Below are 24,442 nucleotides of genomic sequence, written 5' to 3' on the forward strand. Positions count from 1 at the left end.
CTAACTGAACCGCGCAACTTCGCTTGCGTCACCTAAGAGAATGAGTCAAAATTTTCCCCGTTTTCGTAACATTTTTCGTTGCTACTCCGCTCCTAATGACCGTAGCGTGATGTTATCTAGCCTATAGCCTTCCTCGATAAATGGGCTATCTAACACTGAAAGAATTTTTCAAATCGGACCAGTAGTTCCTGAGATTAGCGCGTTCAAACAAACAAACAAACAAACAATCAAACAAACAAACAAACTCTTCAGCTTTATTATATTTAGCTTTATTATAAAAGTCTTTTCGCATTATAGTATGTATGAACTTGTAATTAAATCTTCCTCTACACAAAAAAGCTCAATATTTGGGTACCTCACGAGCTCACTGAAAGAAACCTAATGAACCGTGTACTCATTTGTGATTCTTGAAGCCAAAGAGATTTTGTTACAAGTTCATACATACTATAATGCGAAAAGACTTTTTCCCCGACCTAATATCATGTACTTATGTTTGTTGAAAATTTTAACTTCGTACCCAAATCGTGCTACGCGATTGTCAATTTAACAATAGTACCTACAGCATTTTTCCTGCATTTTAATATTTTTTCAGGTGTCTTCTTTAACGTGAATATGACGACATTTTTTCACAAAAACTGCTGTGTAAATAATAAATTGATAACAGTTGCAAATTGTCTACAGTCACATTTTAATTCTCAGGTATAATTCATTCGGGCTTGTACACATAATACAGAATATAGATGATTTTCGACTACTTCCCGTCTCCTCATACGATATACCTGGGTTTCCATCTGGATTTCTGTTTATCTTTCCTATTTCATATAACAGATTGGCTCCTTCCAAGATCCACCACGACGTCCAAATTCAAGACTTGGAAACACTGCAGTTCTCTAACAACTATCTAAAGAACACTGCTATGCAACGTTTCAGAATATACATACAAAAAACCATCAGAGGCGCAAGAAATACATCCACGTTCCGCCATTAACAATGTAAGTCCCATGTAGTAACGGCGATTCTATTGCCATATACCGGGCACGTTAAAAACGCTCCGTGACATCGGCACATGAAAAGAATATTGGCCGAATATTGTAACTTTGAAGTGTAGTAACGATAGATATTAACACTTAAAATTGAGTGACATTTTGAGCACTTGACCGTAAGTCTATCGGTCAAGGATGACACCAACATAGTTCAACATATGTCGAAGAATGCTACTAATGACGTAAATGCAAGAAGCAAGATAAAAATACATAGGGGTATTATTATTTATCTAAAACCCCAGTGATAAGCATCAATCCTTTATCACAGGGACTTTTACACTGGCAAAGTAACGAACAAAACTGAAACAACTATTCGGGATAATTTTTATTTTTGTTATAATATCTTAAAATGGACTATAAACATAAGGACTGGAAACTCAAGGGAGAGGCCTTTGCTCAGCGGTGGGACATAGAAACAGGTTAATTAAAAAAAAAGTACGGCTCTTATACTCGAAGGTGTAGCAGACAGGCAGGCATGTTTCGCAATTTACATTGCTATCACAATTTAGGCATGTCACCAAATTTAGAACTCGTACTGTTAATATTCTAATATAAATAAGAAAAGCCTGATAGTAGCAGTCGTGTACACTACCGCCCAAACGACAGTTCTGAAAAAACAATTTTATAATCACATTAATATTTGCTGCATTAGGGGTTCGAGGAAACAAATCCGTTAACATTATTTCTACAATATCGCGATTTCCTACCAATATCGACAACCGGCTAGCCATCTACAATTTTCGTATAAAAATCTGATCAGCGCCTCTAGCGGTTGTCGAAGAAACTATGTTTTAAGTACATTTTAAATGTCAGACTTTATCTTCTTGTGGATAGTTCGTACGACTGTTAAAATTCTCGCTAGAGATTTTTTGGTTTTTAACCCAAAAATCTAGTGTGTAGAAACCTTTACTACACGTGCAAATTTATCAAATATTGACAATGACACACATTTGCAATTCTATGGAGGTCAGATAATTTCGTGCGTTGAATTCTTTTTTAGTTATCTTAATAGTATCCGCTAGAATACCTGTGTTTCGCTCAATAAATACTATGATTACCAGGAATAATAATATGCTGGTTTAAAGTTTTTCATGAGTATAATTCAGTTATAATTTATTTAGTTAATTCTTACATAATTTTATAATGTTTTGGTGCAAAGTCACCATAGTCAGGTGAGATATTAAAATTATATTAGCATAGTGACACACCTCGATGAGTTTTGGGTTAAACCACGTGTAAATCCATTCCGTAGATTTTGAGTTTATCGCGAACAGACAGACAGTCGCGGCGAGGGAACTTAGATGTACAATATGTTTGTGATTAAGGTTTGATGGATGTTTAAATGGTCAGGGTAATAATATTTTTGTACAATAAAATTGCATTTTTATCTCCATAGAAATATAGTTCATACTAGTTTTATGTCAATAAATGGGAGTTAGTCACTTTTAATTTAATTTCCCAGTAACGTTGCTTGCAAAGACAAAAGACTACTTTTTCTAATGCTAGATTAATAATTAGGAATACTAATACACTTCGAAGCGTAGTGCGCTTCCCATGAATGATTATTTTAATATTTGTTTCTTTTATCTATTTGTATATATAGTTAGTTTATGGTTGCTGTTAATAGTATAAAATATTATATTAAATATAATGTCCTTAATAATTTCTAAATTCCACAGTGCGTTATTAGGCGTATCATGGTGCGCTGAAGACTGGACGTTCCCTCCAGGGTTCAAGTTCGGAACAGCCACTTCCGCGTACCAGGTAGAAGGAGCATGGAATATCAGTGGTTAGTTACTGTACCAGCTAATTACTGAACAAAATAACAATTTATATTTCCGGCTTGTCCTAGATTTGCTTTTGACTGCGAGTGGCTAATGGGCTACTCTGTTAGCCACAGGTGAACCAAGGTGATACACTTTGTATGCTAAATACAATACAAAGATAATGCTCCACAAGCAGCTTAAAACGATAGAAAGGAGCCATAAATTACTCGCTATTAAATAGTTTTTGCGAATAATATAATATTGACCTATTCATGCAGAAGAGTAAATAAGAGAAATGTGACTTTTTGTTTATAATTTTCCTTATGACCAGCTGAGCAATGTAGCAGAATAATTCTATACAATAGAAGAAATCTAATGATGTTCGTTTCCAGACAAAGGCGAAAGCATTTGGGATAGATACGCTCACGCCGTACCTACTCGTATCAAGGATGGCTCGAACGGTGACGTGGCGTGCGACTCGTACCATCTCTGGCAGACTGATATTGAGAAACTGGTGGAGCTTGGAGTACATTATTACAGGTACTGGCTTTAACTAATGCAAAGAAAAGAAAATCCACATATGATAAACGACATATCTTTATTAAAAAAAAAAAACTAACAATCTTCGCGTTACATTTGCTAATTTCGCGAGAACTTTTAGAAATATACGAACAACAGATCAGAAATACAATTAGACCGACAACAGCTTCTTGCAGATTGCATAAAAATAAGTTTTGGGTGGGAATCGAGCTACATTCTCCCGCGGTGGTAGTGATGTGGTTACCTTTGAGACTGCCCCAAAGGGTGTCATTACATTTGGTTATCAATCAAGTCTGTTATAATAACAGCCAATTGTTAAGGTTGCTTTGGAATTGTTTGTCAAGATAAAAATAAATCGGGGTCCTCCGGGACGGGGGCCTCGGGGATTTAGGGTACTCAGGGAATAACCCAAAGGTTTTAGGATCTAATTTCGCTATCCTTGGCTCTACATGCCATGTATTTGTTAAGCTTTTGTAAAACTATTCAGGTTCTCAATATCCTGGCCGCGCCTACTCCCGAGTGGTTTCCCCAACATAATCAGTGAGGACGGCGTGAGATACTACAACAACCTGATCGATGGTCTACTGGAGAAAGGCATCGAGCCTTTCGTAACCTTGTACCATTATGATCTGCCACAATCGATACAGGATCTTGGTAAGGAAAATAGTCAACTAAGCTAATTGAATGGTTTCAGACAACAAAGCAACACGCTGTTTAACTGAGGCACTTTTATCTAGTGGTTTTCTTTTTTGCTACTCACATAGCTGCTTAGAAGTCGATTTATCGATTTCAGCGGCTATATTATGGCATCTTGAGAAAGGGACACCGGTATACGGACTGTAAAGCGCTGTCTCTTTTTCACAATGGAAAGAGACCCCAGTTTTCTATTTAATAAAATGTTGATACTTAACGAGAAGTCGTTGTCTGTCTCCCAAGGACGTTTAATCACGTTGTCAGTGTCTTCGCTTGGTCATAATTATGTGGTCTACTATTAATTATTTCTATTTACAAAGCGTCATACAACACATTTGTCATATAGTACTTAAAAAAATATGTAATTTTCCAGGTGGTTGGACCAACCCTCTGGTAGCAGACTGGTTCGCTGACTACGCGAATGTGGCGTACTCTCTGTTCGGTGACCGAGTGAAGATGTGGCTGACTATCAACGAGCCACTTATGGCCTGTGATCTGTCTTTCAACACGGCTAAGCAGGCTCCTGGGATCGTGAGTCCTGATCATGGGGCCTATTTGTGCAATAAACATATTCTGCTAGCTCATGCTAAGGCTTACAGAGTATATGATAATGTGTATAGAGCTGAATATAATGGTAAGTTATATACAAGTTTTATAATTAAGGCTGTCTCAGCACTAGATTTTCCTTAATTAGGGAAGGGTTAGGTCTAAAGTCCACCACTTTGGAGAATTGCAGGCTGTGGACCTTACATACGTTTAAGAACTGTTTTAACAGAATAACACATGCAAGATAATTGTCTTTTACCATCCATAATGTTACTAGCGATCAACAATCGTTACTTTTAATATATACGAAACTTAAATTTTACTAATACTTGCACTGGAGGTGAAAACCAGTTGGATTTTTCTGCTCTTGAAAACTAAAGAGTACATAATTTATTTATGTGTAACTTTCGCAGGTGAGGTATCGATTGCCAATTTGCTGATATGGTATGATCCAGTGACCGCGGCTGACGCGGAGTTAGCTGAGCTAGCTGTTCAGTACAATGTAAGGTGTTCGTTTCCCGCGTGTTATTTTCACCTATATATCTGCGCTTCTAGTGAAAAAGGATATAATTTTGTTAGAAGTGAGTTAAGAAATTTAGAGTGCACTTATATCCCACTTTTGCAATATTTTTAGTGTAAGTTAACCCCTTTTGCACATTTCTAAATTTCTCATTTTCAAACATAAACAGTATGTGTTTTCATCAATCGATAGGGTATTTTTCACTAGAGGCACAGATATTTGCATAAAGATTTAACCAACCCACTTACTTTGTACGGAACTCCTCATACGTAGGCATTCTTCTTAAAGAAGAAAGTTTTGAAAAGTAACCCCTACAAGGTTTCATTCATCGTAAGGCAATTAAATAAAATCTGTTTACAGACTGGAAGATATTCGCATGCAATATATTCTAAAGAAGGAGGCTGGCCGCCCGCTATTGAGGAGATTATGGCAGAGAATAGTCGGAAGAAGGGATACAAAAGACCAAACTTTCCTTCTTTTACACAAGATGAAATTGAACTAATCAAAGGTATTTATCAGATTTTAAAATATTCAAAAGAACTTTAAAAAATGCTTCTTATACCAGACTTCTGGTGCTTGCACGGATTGGGGTGACTTAGGCTTATTTCAAATTTCCAATATTTTCAATAACTTTATTGAAACAGGCAAATTTTGTCCACCACTATATTCGATGGATAATGATTATGTATTACAACGAGTGGTTGTAAATAACTTAAGTGTAAAAGAAAACTTGAATTTATAAAACCTTTAGTACATATTTTCACCAGGAACGTACGACTTCTACGGCCTGAACTACTACATGTCGTTCACGTTACGTGCTGCGGCTGAAGGTGAGACCGTTGGAGATTATCCTCTCATCGGCATCCCAGATTTAAATGCCGTGCATGGATACCGCAAAGAATGGCCTACTACAAATGTCACTGGCTATACAGTAAATACAATTTATTACTTTTTCTTGAAAAACAATATAAATAAGCATCGAGTAGAAGATTCTAGAGCGAGATCATTTAAGTCTTTAGGTCTCGGGGTTCTTCTCCAACCACACATCAAATCGTTGGTTTTCGGTGTGATTTTTTAAGTGTTCACACCACATAACCCAATCTTGCTTCGCATAGAAAACGCGGGTATCCGAAGGAATCTATCAAACCTGTTAAAAAGGATAGGTCATTTAGGTTAAACACATTCTTGCACAAGTGACGAGTTCTTTTTATTTATATAATTACCAGATCTAATACTCATACTTCACTTAGATTGTTGATGTTGACACTTGAAAGTGCATTACGTGTGGTTACGGAAATTTCTTTAAAGTAGTCTTCATTTGGAGAGCCTACTTACAAATGAGTGGTATCAATTGTTGATAAGTTTATAAGGCGTAGAATATGAGTCCTTTTACAATCGAACAACATCTGAGTACTCTGCAAGTGTTCGACGTAGACATTTCAATCAGTTCGATTCCTTCAGTCTTACCAAGAAAGGCCAGGCTGATGAACAGACTCATACAATTATAAATTTGCCCCTGCAGAAAGCAATCTTAATTTCAGTTTTATCCTTTCAGCTGAACCCAGAAGGTATTCGTAACTTGATGGACTGGTTGAAGAAGAACTATGGTGACATGAAGATCGTCATCACGGAGAACGGGTATCCGAATCTAGGAGGCTTGGACGATCGGGACAGGATTGAGTTTTACCAGGGTCTTTTCAAGCAGGTAATGGGCTTCAAATATTTCTTTTTGAAAGGTGAAGAGATGATAGTAGAAGAAAAAGGCAGGTTTGTTTCGACAGGGCCGTTTTGAATTCTATCTTCTTAGTAAGAAAGCTTTAGATGATTTTATATGTAACGTATAATCATCTGGCGTATCACGTATAGTTGACAACTAGTGTACGTCACATCGATGGTCACTATTCAGACATTGCTGCTTTGACGTGACGTGTTCATCAATATAATCTAAGGGAAAAAGGAATGAACACCATGGTGGCTTTGAAATAGTTGTCAACTGAAATACGCTATAGCCCCGCAGTTCTAATAAAATTGAATGTTAACAGCTAACTTCTTACCTATCTAATGGACCTTAATAACTGTCATAGGTCAGATTAATTCAGTCAGTGTACTTAATTTCTTCGATGGTCTTTCCAATTCTATCATAATGTCTTGAGTAATTTAGCATTCACTTAAAAATATTTTTGATATTGTCCTCAAATTGCATGGCTATGTATTATTTTCTCTACATTACAGCTTATTCTCGCGATTAAAGAAGACGGTATCAATCTAACTCACTACACAGCCTGGGCTCTTATGGACAACTTCGAATGGAGCAGTGGTTACACGTGAGTAACCTTTTCAGTTTTTTTACTCTGGTTGAAAATTAATGTCGGAATAGAAATAGTTCCTGAGATTTTCTGGGATTTCTTCCCAATGAGGCTACTTTTGCCTAGAGAAGTTGGGAATTTTCTTCCTTCTTTTATTCCCAGCTGTCACCCCGGGGGACAGTGTTAGTGGGGACAACTGGGAATATACCACAGTTTTGGGTGACTTTCTATCATTTTTTGACCAAATCAAAATGAATTGACTTTTATACCCATCCTTCCAAGCCTCCAATCTCTTTATCTTCTTTTTCTTATCTTATGGTTAGTGGTCAAATACAGTGTCAAAGTTGTTCAAGCCGCCCGAAGGCCTTTGACGTGACTTAAGGACTGTTATCGTAGTAGATTACAACCGAGACCGACTTTTAACGTGCCCTCCGAAGCACGGAGACGCCCAGTTCAAATACCACTATGTGATCACCCATCTATGGAGTGATCGCGCCAAGGGTTGCTTAACCCACAGATCGTTTACCGACCGGTGAGCGCAACTGGCTATCTAAAACTATATATATATCAAAGATGCTACCAATACCAATATTATTAATGTTTCAGGACTAAGTACGGCCTATATGAAGTGGACTTCTCCGATCCGCAGCGCACGCGTACTGCACGAGCTTCTACCAAATACTACAAAGATGTTATCAAGAGTCTCAGAATTAATGTATAGTAAAAAAATGAAAATAGTAAAAAAATGAAAAAAAATATTGTCAATTTTTTTTATTGGTATTCAAATAAATCGCTTCCGTGGCGCAGTGGTTTAGGTCGCCACGCCGATACCACTGCAACGGGAGGTCGTGGGTTCGATTCCCACACGGGACAATTATTTGTGCGATCCACAAATAATTGTTTCCGGTCTGGTTGTGCTTTGTGTCCGTTGTTTGTGTGTTTGTAAAAGTCCCCGCGACACAAGAGCAATTCTTAGTGCGGGAGTTGTCTTTTTAAAAAGAAAGAAAGAAAGAAAATGTGCCTAACAATATATTCATCAAGCAACTGAAAGTAAACAGGCACCGAACTACTAAACCTTATAGCACTTAACCCAGTAATCAAACCCGAGACCACACATCGGCCCAGATAGGCGTAGTCATAATAACGTTATCTTTAAATAGAAGGTCAAGTCTACGGCTTATCACATTAAATAATTGCCGTGTCATAAAAACAACTGTAAACAGTTAAAGATAATTATAGCACTAACACGATGAGACCGCAATGCAATAAATTTGCGTAGCAACGCAATATTGAGTTTTTATCCATAGTTCCAAAAATTATTTATGCGAAACTTTATTTGTTTGTCTATCATGTTTTGATGGCTTAACCACTGAACCAATTTTCATGGGATTAATTTCGGCAGTTGTGAAATGAACGAGAACAAATATAGGCTAAATTCCTGTAAAAAGTAACCCCTAAGTGACTAAATACGGGATGAAGGGAATGTACGCAAGAATGCGAGCAACCTAATAATAAGTAGCCACTGGTTACTTTTAATTAATCCATCTATAGACCAACTGTACAGGCGAAGAAAAATATAGAAAGGAAATATAACTTTTAAACTCTCGCGTTGCATGTTTAATGTATAATAGAATACGGGAATTAACGCGAACACGCATTTTACCTTAAAATGCCTAACGTTTCGGCGCAGGTTGCACTCGCCGTGGTCCCAGGCAGACTGGAGCAGCGATGACAGGACTTCGTGTATATGAGGCGGACGAATGTCCATCCACCCTCATATTTTGATTTTTCCAACTGCCAACACACACTACACTAACCGTGTCCCTATTCTGTGAGCTAACCGATTGCGAAACATAGCGAGGTTTTGTAACAGTAATCACTGGATTCCACGTCGCGGATAATTTGAAGCCGTCTTCCCGATTGAAATTTGGATGTTTCTTGATTTCGATCGCTTCACGAACAATCCTCGAGTAGAAATGTCGTTCAGTGGAGAGGACTTGAGGGCGATGGAATTCAATCCAGTGATTAGTTCCTGCTTCAAGTAGATGTTCCGCAATGGCTGACTTGCTGATTTGACGGTTCTTAACAGCGGCGATATGTTCCTTGACCCTTTCAGCTATCGACCGCTTAGTCTGGCCTATGTAGGAACTACCGCAGCTGCAGTTGATCTTGTAGACACCTGGTGTTTGAAACGGTAGTACATCCTTCGGTGTGCCCACCATGCTGCTGACTTTTGCCCCCGGCGTGAACACTGTGCTGATGCTGTATTGTTTCAATACATTCCCGATCTTATCAGTCACTCCTCTGACGTAGGGCAAGTAGGCGGGCTGTCTGTTGACCTCCGGATGTTTACTCCGTTTCGTGATCCTGTTCCTTCGTCGACTTACGTGGTATCCGTTCATTCGTAGTACCTCCTGAACATGTTCCAGCTCCTTCCCAACATGTTCAGGGTCACAGAGGTCATGAGCTCTGTTCTTCAGTGACGTCATAACGGACTGCAAGTGACGGGGATGGTGATGTGATGTAGCGTGCAGGTATCTATCTGTGTGTGTCGGTTTCCGGTAAACACAGTGTGATAAGGATCCATCGGGTTTCGCGGCAACCCTCACATCTAGGAATGACAACGACCTGTCCGTCTGCATTTCGTAGGTGAACCTCATCTTAGGGTGAATGGAGTTTAGGTGTTCTAGATATTGATCTACTTCCTGTTGACCTCCTTGGATAATGCAGAAGATGTCGTCCACATATCTTTTCCAAAGCCGTATGGTTTTTGGTCCGAGTGCCAATGCCAACGTTTCTCAATAAAGAAAACATTTGCATTTTCTTCTTTCGCGGAAACCGGTAAAGGAAAATATTGTGTAACAATAAACTATATGTACTTACAACTAAATAAGCAAGATTAAATGTTATTGACTAATCGTTCGTGAGATAAGTTGTTGTGAGTGACACTTATCGCAATGTTTCTGCAACGAGTGGTCGTGTTCTGGTGAGTTCATATTATATAAAGACCATTTTCATAATTAAAAACGGTGAAAATAATTATAATTACCACCTAGTATAAATATTATTTCGATCTAGCATCAGTCTAGCGTTGATACAATCTCAAAAATAAACAAAAATGATTAGGTACATTACCATTTCCTTATTTCAGTAAACTGTATGTTCTTTATAAATAACGATAGTTGCCCCTTCAGTTTATAGTCATTTATAGTCCGAAACCTTAGTGCAGGATTGACATGCCTAGTTAATTTAGATTATAGTTCTATAACTATAAGTGAAATTTTCAATTTTGTATACCTCTGCCATTCGCGAGCCTTAAACACAGGCCTCTATACAACAAGGTGTTGAACTATAGTAAGTATAACCTATATGCTATTTTTTTACATATTATTATGTACTAGCTGACCCGTGCGGCTCCGCTCGCGTGAATTTCGTACTGTTGCTTTTTCGTTTGACTACGCGAATTGCGAAGCACTCGATACACCTACACATAAAAATGCTAATAACTCTTTTGTCATCTAATGGTTATTTACGAAAGGGACCCGAAGGGCACACAATGTGACACAGGCTCAGGCAGGCCTGATTTCCTGTGGTTACCTTCTTTCCCGCTCTTTTCTGTATCCGTACCAGTTTACACTGTAAAATATAATAGGTACCTTATTATAGACTGACCATTGCTTACCCGTCTGGATTCAGAATATTATTATAGGTACAAACAGACCTATCTGCGCCGGAGCTCTTCACACGCGTAATAATGTATACTTGCGATGATACGTCCGAAACCGCGTAACCCGTAATTATTTTTTAATATATCATCCGTTGTTTATTTTTTAAAACTTACCACATAGTCTGTTTTACAGCTATCCAATTTATTTCCTTAATGCAACCAATTAATTTGGTTACGTGATACGAACTACTACGCCATCTGTTAGTTGGGGCGACAACAAACGAAATTACTCGGTTTGCCATCTAGTATATCCCGAGCGCACCGGACCCACGTAAACCAACATTTTTGTGTAATATATCATACAACATTTATGTTTGAAAATCTTATTAATGTATAGCCTGTTTCAAAGGTATTATTTTTACAATAAAGCAATCAAAATAAATTAATTAGGAAAAACATGCTGTGTTGCTGACTATAACGCCATCTATTGGTTGGTGTGAACAACAGGTATCGATTCGGATGGCACCGCGTTAACTATATGCGAATGTTGTGAAATAAATTGCAACGCCATCTATGGTCTCTTTAGGGAAACGCAGGTTCAAACGATTTCTACGTATTTTTTTTCAATTTTCTAAAAATCTATGATATTTTATGCGATAAAAAGTATCCTAGAAATTGCTCCACTACTTATTCTATGCATATACCAAATTTCAGTGCATTCTATTCGGTAGTTTTTACGTGATAGCGACACATACAGACGGAGGACAGACAGACAGACAGACAGACAGAAAAGAAAATTATAAATTGCAGATTCGGTATCAGTATCCGTTACTAAACATCCCCCATTGGTTTTTTTTTAAATATATTCAATGTACAGAATTGACCTCTCTACAGATTTATTATAAGTATAGATACTGCTGTTCTTTTACATAAACATTATATCCATATATTAGGTAGCATCTTTCTAATTGGGCCTGGTTTATTTGTAGGTGACCAACAAGTGATGTGTAAGTTGTTGTTTTGCTACAAAAACTTATACATCTTGGGTAAATATTTATGTGATCCACAAATTAATTGTTGATCTCCTAGCTTCCTCCTGACCATAGAGATTGAATTCGATCGAATTGAGATCAATTTTATGTCAAAATTAATAAATTTTTTGTATACTTAAATTCAAAACTAGCGCATAATCAGATGCTAGCTTACAGATTATTATTTTTTTTTCCTTTATTATTTTCTGTTTAAATCACTATTTGATCGTGCCCTAAATTGGAATTTAAAAGTACGATCTTGACATTAGCTGGAGTCCGTAACAATGGGATTTTTTTTAATGAATGCAGCAGTTTCTACTTTTCTGTTTAAAAATATTTTAAGAGCATGTCGATAGTTTACTACACCGCAATAAAAAATAATTTCTGGTATGCGTATGAATCTAGTCTGGTATACTCATTTTTGCGTGTGCAAAGAACCTTCCACCTTGAGTATCATAGGTTACTGAACCACTCGGCTATCAATTATTTTTATAAAATAATATTATCTTATTCGAACAATGAGTTATTAATATTTGTGAGTAAACATTGCGCAAACGGACACGATACATTGTCGACGTACTTTTTTCCTTTTTTCCGTTGGCAATTCGCATCGCGCCGGTTTATAACTGACGGAAATGAGAAGAAAACGGAGAAATACATGTTAAAACCTTTAATATTACACATTTAACTCATGTGCTTTGATGCGAAGATCATCCTACTAATATTATAAATGCGAAAGTTTGTGAGAATGTATGTATGGATGTTTGTTACTCTTTCACGCAAATATTACTGAATCGATTATAACGAAATTTGGTATATAGGTAGCTGAAGACCCAGAATAACAAATAGGCTACTTTTTATCCCAGAGGGATCGGGATTTACACGGGAAGGGTTTTCACGCGGACGAAGTCGCGGGCTGCCTCTAGTGCTAAAAAATTAACACCCGAGGCAACGGTCGTTAGGCGTGAACTGACCCCATAAAAGAGTATAGATGACCCTAAATGCAGACACTGTAATGAGGAAGCAGAAGCAGAAATATATATTGTCAATCGGGACCGACTTTTTACGTGCCCTCCGAAGCACAGAGAGGCCCCAAATTCCACAATGCAGTCGCTCATCTATGGAATGACCGCGCCAAGGTTTGCTTAACCTACAGATCGTTTACCGACCGGTGAGCGCAACTGGCTATGGGCGCCTCGATAAGACCGTATAATTATATTTATTTAGTAAAATGTTTCAAATTCTTGTCTATCAGGAGTCTAATCCACCATTAGGTAATTTTGGAACGTGTCATCTTTATTTAGCACAATAAATGCTAAATAAAGATTATCCTTATCATAAGAGCTAAATATGAAAGGTTTATTATTATGCAATAGGTATAGTGCGTTATCTTATCTGTTTATTGTTTTGTTATTATAAGTAACTAGGCAGATTATGAACTTAGTTGTTATCTTAGGAGATCTCGAATGATGTTGCTATAAAGTAACGTATCATGATAATTATACATAACAATATTTAGGCAGAATATCTATTAGTCGATATAAACCGGGCCTACATTATTACGACTACTCAAAATTATGGGGGTGTTCAAAATATGAACACTTGTTTTGGGACGAACAACGTGGGTATTTGAGTAAACCTCAAAAAACAAACCTGTAAATTGTTTAAGCAGTTCTTCACACACTGCAAAGGCAAACTCGACTAGCATAGTGGATTTAAGACCTGACCCCTCTCTAATAATGAAAACTACTCATTAGGTTTCTATTTAGGATTAAGTGATAACTTCTTTTTTGGTTTATGTCCACAGCGCCCTACTAGGCGTGTCATGGTGCACAGAAGACTGGACGTTCCCTGAGGGGTTCAAATTTGGAGCAGCCAGCGCTTCATACCAAGTGGAGGGTGGCTGGAATGCCAAAGGTAAAATAAGATAAAACTCGTTTTTTCTCGAAATTGCTTGGTTAAAGGGCAATCGTGCGAAAACTACTGAACAGATTTAAATGAGAATACAGAGGTACATAGGTAGTTTTTACCCTGGATTAAGGCAAAGTATACTTTGAATGCTAGAATTTTTTAAACGGACGAAGACACGGCCAGAACCTATAAATATATATTATGTCTTTACTTCAGATAAAGGAGAGAACATCTGGGACAGATTCTCTCACGCGCACCCAGAGATAATAAAGAACAGTGACAATGGTGACGTGGCCTGCGACTCCTACAACCAGTGGGAGAGAGACATCGAGATGGCCAAGGAACTTGGGCTGGACTTTTACAGGTATAGTAACAATACCCGTAAGTTATCCCTTACTGGGTAGAGGTTTTTATTTTACCTGTTACCGTCTCACTACTCGATAGGGATCTCCAATACTCTAAATATTAATTTTTGACCATACGTTAGAACCAAGAAATTAGTCTCAGAAATTAGAGAAAAGTCGAAAGGAACTTTACCTTATTTCCCGGTTTCACTGTCTGTCTTCTCAAACAGACTCCAAGTACGGATTAAGATATTGCACTGCAAAGAAAGTTTCCTAATTAATTAAAGATAGGTAAAAATAGGATCTGTCAGACTGCTTTTAATAACTTCCAAGTGCCCACTTAGCCCATATTTTACAATCTAGTCGCAGAATTCCCAAGCCAATATTCTATGTCCCAGATTCTCGCTCTCCTGGTCTCGTCTACTACCAACGGGTTTAGACAACTACGTCAGTGAAGACGGCACTGCGTACTACAACAACTTAATTAATGGTCTCCTGGCAGCAGGCATCCAGCCCATGGTTACTTTGTACCACTGGGACTTGCCTCTACCCCTTCAAGAACTTGGTAACGCTTTAAATATCTCAGTACGAATTAACCTGTAAAGTACTAGATTTTTGTGTGACTTGTTTTTTTTTAACGACATCTCCATAACGTGGATATCTTCAGGTTTTTTATACTTAAAGTTATATGTAGGCAGAGTAAGTGGTCCCGGTGTTGGAACACAAAAGCATTCAGATGGTTTATTCAAAATACAAAATTCTAAAGCATTCTGTCAAATTCGTGTCAAATATGCCCAGCCTGAAAAATATAGCCAATGAAAAGAACATCAGTCACAAGGTCAGTAGCCAAAAATACTTAACCTTCAGTTATCTTTTTCAAATTCCAGGTGGCTGGACCAACCCACTGATAGCAGACTGGTTCACAGACTACGCGAGAGTAGCGTACTCTCTGTTCGGTGACCGAGTGAAGATCTGGCTGACTATCAACGAACCCATCGTCATATGTGACGTGGCTTACAACACTGGAGTCCTGGCGCCAGGCATCCGAAGTCCTGAGCATGGAGCTAATATATGCACCAAGAACGTCCTGTTGTCTCATGCGAAGGCTTACAGATTGTATGATACGGAATTCAGGTCTAGGTACCATGGTTAGTAGTTTTGGGCTTGTTTTTCGTATCTTTATTGCAGGTTTCTGACATTTTACGAAGTCTTTTAATAAGAGATGGGTTAAGCTTTTAGTACTGTGATGAAGTGCGGTTGTTTAGTACTCTTACGCATACAAGGTTTCTACACAATGTTTGAGCGTTATGGTAGGTTACACACCGGAAGATGATCGGCTGCTACCGCTTGCAGTGCAAAACTTATGAGTTTCATTGTTTGAAATAGCTAATGTTGGGGTGATCCAAAAAAAACAGTAGTCGAAGTGTCAGTGGACTACAATATTCACGTCAAAAATAAGATAAACTTTTAATACACTCATTAAAATTATTGTAGATACAGAGAAGTAATTAATTTTTATGTATCTCCTTCAGGTGAAGTGTCGTTAGCCAACCAGCTGGTTTGGTTCGAGCCAGCGACTGCAGATGATAAGGAGTTAGCTGAAATTGCGATAGAGAATGTGGTGAGTATTACAACAGTTTCTTAACTATCATTGATAACAATATATGGTAGTCTGGGAGGTCCCCAATATCTGCATTTGGAAGACCGTAGAGTAGCTACTTTTAGCATTGGCGATCGGCGATTGAGTCGCTTTAAGGAAGAGAGATGTTGAAGAGAGAAGTCGCAAAAACGCTATACAGCATTGTTTAGGTCGTTAAATCGCCGATCAGGAACTAGTTTGCGGTGTCCCATTGGGTTAACAATAATTCGTCGAAATCTGGGATAGGTTGAAAATTATGTTATTTAATAATATTATTTTCTGTTCCATTTCTTCAGACTGGAAGATACTCGCATCCCATCTTCTCAAAGGAAGGAGGCTGGCCACCTGTCATTGAGAAAATGATGGCAGAGAGGAGCAAGGAGAAGGGGTACTCCAAGTCTGTCTTACCACCTTTTACTCAAGAGGAGAAAGAACTCATTAGAGGTATGAATATCATTTCGATAAAATGAATAATTAATAAAAAATGAAGATATTATAAAATCCGCTCTAAAAATATCAGTAGTATATCAGTAATAACTTTTGATGTTTATATATTTAATTTTTTTCTCACTTTTTGGTTTATATTTTTTTATTTAGCATCTCGATACGCATAGCTTAAAATAAGAAATTTATCAAGTTCTTAATTTTAAACATCAAAGTCGATCAACGTAAACTATCTATTGTTAAGACTACATGCAATTTCAAAAGTATGAAACCATATTTAAGTTTGTTCTTTTCTTCATCTTCAGGAACATACGACTTCTACGCAATGAACCACTACACGAGCCGCCTCATTCGTAAGGCGAAGGAAGGCGAGCACACAGCCACTTGGTACTTCGGAGGGTTCCGGGATATGAACGCTGTATTAAGCCCTGGATCAGATTGGAAACCAACCGCCTCTACGTGGTTCTATGTAAGTTTTTGTAAAATACTAACTAACCACAGCCGGTAGTGATTTTAACTGCAGTGCAGATGCCATTTAGAAAAAGTATCATTCAAAATTTCAGCCCGATAATGATTAACTGAAATTCTTCAGTTATATTATAGTTGGGGTCATAGGTCTTCATAAATTGAAGATCACGCAAAGCGTAACCATCAACGTAACCTATGAGTACCTGAATTGAATTCTAAGTGGATGTGCAAATATACCATCTTACTGGGATATTAGGAGTGATAAAATTGAGAGTATAGTCATGCTTTACCCTTGGCTCTTGTGTTGTCAGTTTTAGACAAAATTAAAGCGTTGGCTAATTATTGTTCTGAAAATCAAATATATAATGTAGCATTTGGTACGTAATCCCGATTATTTTTTGTCAGATTAAAAACAAGGTATTACCCTTGTTTTTATTTTAAAACTGTGCAGTTAATTAATCTTTGCTTTTTTTACTTTCACAGCAATACCCACCAGGCATCCGCGGTCAGCTCGTGTGGTTGAAGGAGCACTACGGTGACATGAAGTTCATGATCACTGAGAACGGTCTCGCTACCTTCGGAGGCCTCAACGATCAAGACAGAATCGATTACTATGAATCTTATTTGAAACAGGTACGAATTTTATTTATTATCTTTGCTTGCCTGCCCCTTGGGCGCGGTCGATGGTGTATCTGTTTGTCGATCAAAACGTCGCGGGTTCGATTCCTGGGTCGGGCCTAGTCCTGTTAGTCTTTTCCAATTGATATTAGAATATTTATCAATCATAACTTGGAGTTTGGTTGCGTTCTCGGTTTATGGCAATAGGCTTTCCCCCTGTGACTCTTGCATGAGGCTAACATTGTTTATAGTTAAACGTGGGTGTATTTCATACACCTCTACATTTTAGAGTAGGTATAACAGGTGAGATATTATGTATGTAAATTACTCAAAATATTCTATATTTCAGTTGTTGCTGGCCATCAGAGAGGACGGTGTCAAACTGACACACTACACCGCGTGGACTTTGATGGACAATTTCGAATGGACAGACGGATACAGGTACACTTGACAAATAATTTCAGATAAATTGTGTTTCGACACTTTTTATATTTTCTATATTAACAGAATCAAAAGATTTATTCATTTGGGTCAAATACACAAATTACACTTATGATGGACTAGCTGACCCGCGCAACTTCGCTTGCGTCACATAAGAGAGAATGAGTCAAAATTTTCCCCGTTTTTGTAACATTTTTTACTGGTACTCTGCTCCTATTGGTCGTAGCGTGATGATATATAGCCTATAACCTTCCTCGATAAATGGGCTATCTAACACTGAAATAATTTTTCAAATCAGACCGGTAGTTCCTGAGATTAGCGCGTTCAAACAAACAAACAAACAAACAAACTCTTCAGCTTTATAATATTAGTATAGATGTTACAACAACTGAATCTACCACTAGCTCGGAAAGGGGGTAGAGCCTTATGAGAAAAGCTAGCAAGAAACTCACGGCCGCTCTTTTCAATCACAGCACAATCTTGTGCTTTTATTTATCACCAGAATCAGGACTGAAAATTCGAATTCACATGTTTATGAATTTTAACTTATTCTTTATCATTTTTGATCATAATTTTTATAATTCAATTCAAACTGCACTCAAAATTATTTATGAATATATAGTGACTAATATATTTAATTACATTCACAATCACTTTACAATTTGGGGAACTGTATAGCATTAACGAAATATCATATTTTTCAGCGTCAAATACGGTCTATACGAGGTGGACTTTGAAGACCCAAAGAGGCCGCGCGTCCCTCGTGCCTCCGCGCACTACTACGCCAGCATCATCAAGAACCACTCCTTAAACGTCGTCAAACCAAAGAACGAGAACGATCGGCTAACAGCTAGAGAAGAATTATAAACCAGTAAAGACTGGTGATCGATATAAATGGGGCTTTTGAACATCAGTTATGCGCATTCTAGCTATATTGATGTTGTTTAGGTATCACCAAATGACTTTAACAATTAGGCTTGTTTTACACGTACCACAACCACACAACGGCAGCCACAAAATGTGGTCACGATTTGGTAGTATAAAACACAAAAAATTGCGGCAAAATGTGGTACAGTCAGCACCAAAAGTCGATGAACAGAATCAACTTAACAAAACACCTGTTCACAATAAAATGCCATAAGTTATAGTCGCAACTAGGAAACAAAATAGCCTGTACACCAGAAATTTACAAAATTCGTTAAACACGAGTATTTCAAAAGTATCTGTACACTAGTATTCCTAAAGTTGCTGTACACCAACAATCCAAATGTCGCTGAACATCATTGTATCAAAAGTCACTAAGCAGCAGTAAAGACAAAATTATTAGTATATTTTGAACATTGCCGTGTGTTAATCTACTTTTGTCGCTTATGTTGTTCAGTTACTTTTGGGACAGTGCTTGCTTAACCTTAATAATGTATGTTAACACGTTAGTATCTATTTCAATACTTATTCACAAAACAATTATATTTTATTGTCAGAAATCATATTAATCTATAATATGAAACATAACATAAACATAACTCTAATGATCTACGAAGCGATTATAGTGACGGTACTTGTAATTTACTTTGCGCGAACCGTAAGAATACCTTACATTTAATTAATATTTCTGTTCATATGACTTGTGATAATTTTAGTCTAGCGTATTATTGTCGTAGTCTGAAGTAAACGAAACGTTGTATATGTGCATAATTGTTTATTTATATTATTGATACATCAATCGATAAACATCACAATAATGCCGTATAATGTGCATATTACGGAGCATGAACGTCACAGAATTGTTCTCTTGAAAGAACAAGGATACAATGTATCAGAAATTGCTGCAGAATTAGAAGTTTCGGTAAGTAATAAAACATATAATATTATATCATATTTGCTTTAATTTTTAATAGCTCATGCAACAGAAACTTGGGAGAGATTTAGGGGCCAAAATTTTTGTCAAAATATGATAGGTAATATGCGCGAACGGCTCCAGGCAGTAATAGACGCGAATGGAGGCCGTACCCGCTATTAATTCTTATTTTTCAATAAAATTTTTGATTTTGCATTAAGATTTATATTATAATATCTAAAATATTTTCATTTGAATTTTTGATTGTGCTTTTAATAAATAAATGATTACGATTTAAATCATACTTTTCTTCAGTACCAAATACTTTGTTCTAGATTAACACACGGCAACGTTAAAAATATACTTTGTTAACCTTATTTCATTAGAGTTATGTTTATGTTATGTTTCATATTATAGATTAATATGATTACTGACAATAAAATATAATTGTTTTGTGAATAAGTATTGAAATAGATACTAACGTGTTAACATACATTATTATGGTTAAGCAAGCACTGTCCCAAAAGTAACTGAACAACATAAGCGACAAAAGTAGATTAACACACGGCAATGTTAAAAATATACTAATAATTTTGTCTTTACTGTTGCTTAGTGACTTTTGATACAATGACATTTGGATTGTTGGTGTACAGCAACTTTAGGAATACTAGTGTACAGATACTTTTGAAATACTCGTGTTTAACGAATTTTGTAAATTTCTGGTGTACAGGCTATTTTGTTTTCTAGTTGCGACTATAACTTATGGCATTTTATTGTGAACAGGTGTTTTGTTAAGTTGATTCTGTTCATCGACTTTTGGTGCTGACTGTACGTATAAATTGTGTTTCATTTCAATAGGAAAATATGCAACCCCACAGCGTGTGGTTGTTGTGGAATGTTTGTGGTACGTCTGAAATAGCCCTTACTTTAGATAGTATTGGACGATTTAAGGTCTTCTTAAAATTGAGTGCTGCGAGTTAGCGAGATCTTTTAACCGAATGCTACTAATGTGCTACCTTCTGCAGTTGTTTGTTATTAAATTATTTAAACTATTGTCCAAAATAAAGTTGCGTTCTCGAAACACGCAACCCTAGATGTAAGTTTCTAATGGACTACTCATATTTATGTAATACGAAACAATAAAAGATGTTCAAAACAATAATAGCTTTTGTATCTTTCATGTCATATCCTTGATAAAAAAAACTACATACGTACATGAAATCACACCTTCTCATAGGGTAGCAGAGACCAAAGAAAACCACTTGGTACGAACCATACAAACTTCCTTTACCTCATTCACATCCATACATCTTGTCATACAGTACCGCCGGCTACGAGTACTACGCACCTGACCTACATTCATACAAGATTGGTCCTCGTAATTTCCAATTACGATTGATTTTTTTTTTATTTACAGTCCACAGTTGTACAAACATAAGACCAGTAACTAAACCACACTAGGCATAACCTGTTTCGTAACTAAAGATTTTAGGCGATTACATGGTAGGAATATAGGTACTAACAAAGTTTTGTCAGTAATCTAAATTATAATTTCACTCTACCTATACCAGATAATATCATACCAAACTGTATCCTAGAAAGTTTCATCACCTTTATTAAAGATTTAATTATATTATGCAATTAACTTGAATAATTTCGCTACATCATAATTAACGATCTTTAGGTCCGCTTGGAAAGAATTACAGGCTGCGATATTGCGTTTTGATTGCTTGATTGGTAGAACAGTCAACCGAGAGTCCTCTGCATTGAGTCTACGTTCAGTATGCTTTCCAAAACACCTTCTATAGCGTTCAAATTCTTTGGCGTCACCTTACTTAAACTAAGCAGAGTTTGTACTATGGTAACCAGACAACTGATAAACGTACTTATAAATCTGCCGGGCTTACGGGCTGCCAGGTTACCCACCAGGCTATGAGAGTGGAGAAATAAAGAGTGTACCTGTGCATTGTGCACACACTTGGACACTATAAACAAAGTCCTGCACCGTTAGCCGGCTACATTTTGAATAGGGATGATGACTAATTTTGTTTTTTTAGTCCATCTAGTAGATAGTGAAAAATAATAATTACCTACTAACGTATTTGTAATTTTTGTACATAATCAAATTATTAGCGCGATACATTGAGTTAAAAAGTCGTATGACGTCACGTTAGAGCACATAACGTACAACACTGTGACGTCATTAGCCCCCACTCCATAACTTTAATGTTTTTAAGTAAGTCACTTTATTGATTTTTAATGAGAAAAAAAAAACGTGTCTAATATTTTGTAAATTATCTGACTGGCGGACTAATTATAATTTCCGTTCTGTTATCGTGGAAACATCCCTTTTGGCTCCCATCGGAATATGCGCTCGGCTATCCCTGGTTAAATGTAAAATAACTGAAGCACAAGCATCAATTATAATTAATTGTTAATAATTTAACTGCTACTTGCGCATGTTTACAAGATTACAAAGATAATTTAGTTAAAAATCGACCTACAACTTTATCACGAATTGCATTCGTTTGTGCAATCCGATATTATTTTTGTATCTACGAGTACAAATGTAGATTATTATCTTACTATCTTTTCGAGTGCAAAAATTTAGATCTTGGTTTGGTTAGTTTTACTCTTTGACCCCCCCGACGGGTCTCCACCTTGTTGTGGTGGGGGGGGGGGCTTCCGAAGGCCCCCTGGCCGGCGAACTAGGGGGAGTTTTCCGGCCATGCACAAGGGGGCAATGTGGTGTGTCGTCCCACGCTGTGGACAGGCCCACATTGTGGACGACCGCGTCGGGGCTGTGGATGTGTGCCCAGAGGCGTTCCCGTAGCCTCGGCACCAAGCGGCGAGGAGGCAACACCTTGGTGGTTTAGTGGATAGGCCTTGCCCTTCTGGTTCGGAGAGCCCCAAAAACCATTTCGTGCAATGATGCGAGGATGCAATTTCATGTATTAACAAAGATTTAAAAAAATGGCTTGCTCTTTGAGTAAAAACCGATTGAATTAATTTTGATGAAATTTCATAAAGCCTATAGCTTTCCTCAATAAATAGGCTATCCAACAGTAAAATAAATCTTCAATCCCTACAAGTAGTTCCTAAAATAAGCGCGTTCAAACAAACAAACTCTTCACCTTTCTAATATTAGCATAGATAAATTTAACCCATTAATGTCCCACTGCTGGGCAAGGGTCTCCTCCAGTAATGAGGTAGGAGTTAGGCCTTGAGTCCACCACGCTGACCAAGTGCGGGTTGGGGGCTTGTTTGTAAAAGTTCCCGCAACACATGAGTTCTCTTTAAAAATCAAGATATCACTCCCAAGTGGTTATCTAAAGCGCATTATATCTGATTTCTAACCACATGCAGTAAGATAAGAAAGTGTTAAATAATATATAACGCCTGATTGTAGCTGCTACAATAGTTCTCACGATGTGGTACCAGGTAGTCGTGTTGAGGTAAGCTTTAAGCTCTCTTATTTAATTCTTGATATTTTTGTAAAATTAAATTATGTATAGTTCCATATTATTTTACACATTCATATCATATTAATATGGTAAATTACTTTTTAACTATTTGTATATAATTGCATAAATCACTTTCATAAATATTTATTTATTTTGTATGTATCATATTTTATTCTATTCTCATTGAGACTTTATTTATCTTAATTTATTATTAGTCAGTAATCTTTTAAAATTATAATTTAACTTGTACCTATAACAGATAATATAAAATAATAAATAATAATACGAAACTGACTCTTATAGAGTTTCATCACCTTTATAAAGATTTAATTGGTTTTTGTAAAGAATATCATGAAATAATCTGAAACACATATAAAAGAAATGCAATCATAATAAATTACTTCGCCTCTGTCACAGCGTTAGAACATTTTTTATTTATCTTCTTTTTAACAAAATTGGACTCCAACTAAGAACTAGTGTAAAAAACCATTTAGTATAATATCAGATACTTTAACTTTTAATTAAATTGAATTAAAAAGAAGTTAAATAAAAATTGATTATCCCGACTGACTAATTGACTAATTTCCCTTCCCGACGAAAATTATTTTTCCAATAATATTTGCGATGTTTTCTTCCTTTTTCAAAGAGTTTCATCCTGTAACTATTTTTTTTGTTCTCAAATCTTATTGGCACTGGTCTAATTTTTGATGAGATTATAAAGGTAATGTACCTACAACTTTATCACGAATTGCATTATTTTATGCAATCCGATGTCATTTTTGTATCTACCAGCACAAATGTAGATATTATCTTACTATCATTTCGAATGCAAAGGATTGGATCTTGGTTTGGTTAGGCTTGCTGATAACCCGCGACTAAAAAGGCTCTTCCTGCCTCAACACTGGTACTATGGATTATCTGTTTGCGATTTGACAATGACATGACTTAACGACTGTTATCTTAATTAACAACAACCAGGACCGACTTTTTACGTGCTCTTTGAAGCACGGATGGGCTCAGTATAATTAGTACCATGCGGTCATCCATCTACGCATCAGCCGTAAGGGTGGCTTAACCCACAGATCGTTAACCGATCGGTGAGCGCAACTATAAGCACTTCAGGCACTGATCTTTCAAGAAAGAGGTTAAGAAAACCAAAGAAAT

General features: G+C 36.9%; 2 protein-coding genes across 2 annotated transcripts; both read left to right on the forward strand.

Moving 5' to 3' along the window:
• Nucleotides 1-2,035: 2,035 nt before the first annotated feature.
• Nucleotides 2,036-8,162, forward strand: LOC142982593 (myrosinase 1-like). Its single transcript, XM_076129166.1, has 11 exons — nucleotides 2,036-2,215; nucleotides 2,723-2,832; nucleotides 3,202-3,349; nucleotides 3,837-4,003; nucleotides 4,416-4,676; nucleotides 5,002-5,090; nucleotides 5,469-5,616; nucleotides 5,876-6,039; nucleotides 6,664-6,813; nucleotides 7,341-7,432; nucleotides 8,021-8,162. Exons 1-11 carry the CDS (start codon nucleotides 2,187-2,189, stop codon nucleotides 8,133-8,135), a joined length of 1,473 nt encoding a protein of 490 aa, XP_075985281.1. The 5' UTR covers nucleotides 2,036-2,186; the 3' UTR covers nucleotides 8,136-8,162.
• Nucleotides 8,163-10,312: 2,150 nt separating this feature from the next.
• LOC142982763 (myrosinase 1-like) lies at nucleotides 10,313-18,845 on the forward strand. Its single transcript, XM_076129446.1, has 11 exons — nucleotides 10,313-10,400; nucleotides 13,920-14,029; nucleotides 14,240-14,387; nucleotides 14,766-14,932; nucleotides 15,255-15,515; nucleotides 15,900-15,988; nucleotides 16,303-16,450; nucleotides 16,756-16,919; nucleotides 17,402-17,551; nucleotides 17,886-17,977; nucleotides 18,682-18,845. The coding sequence occupies exons 1-11, from the start codon at nucleotides 10,372-10,374 to the stop codon at nucleotides 18,842-18,844; spliced, it is 1,521 nt and encodes a 506-aa protein (XP_075985561.1). The 5' UTR covers nucleotides 10,313-10,371; the 3' UTR covers nucleotide 18,845.
• The last annotated feature ends 5,597 nt before the right edge of the window (nucleotides 18,846-24,442 follow it).

This window comes from Anticarsia gemmatalis, chromosome 22, assembly GCF_050436995.1.
Source record: "Anticarsia gemmatalis isolate Benzon Research Colony breed Stoneville strain chromosome 22, ilAntGemm2 primary, whole genome shotgun sequence".
Lineage (NCBI taxonomy): Eukaryota > Metazoa > Arthropoda > Insecta > Lepidoptera > Erebidae > Anticarsia > Anticarsia gemmatalis.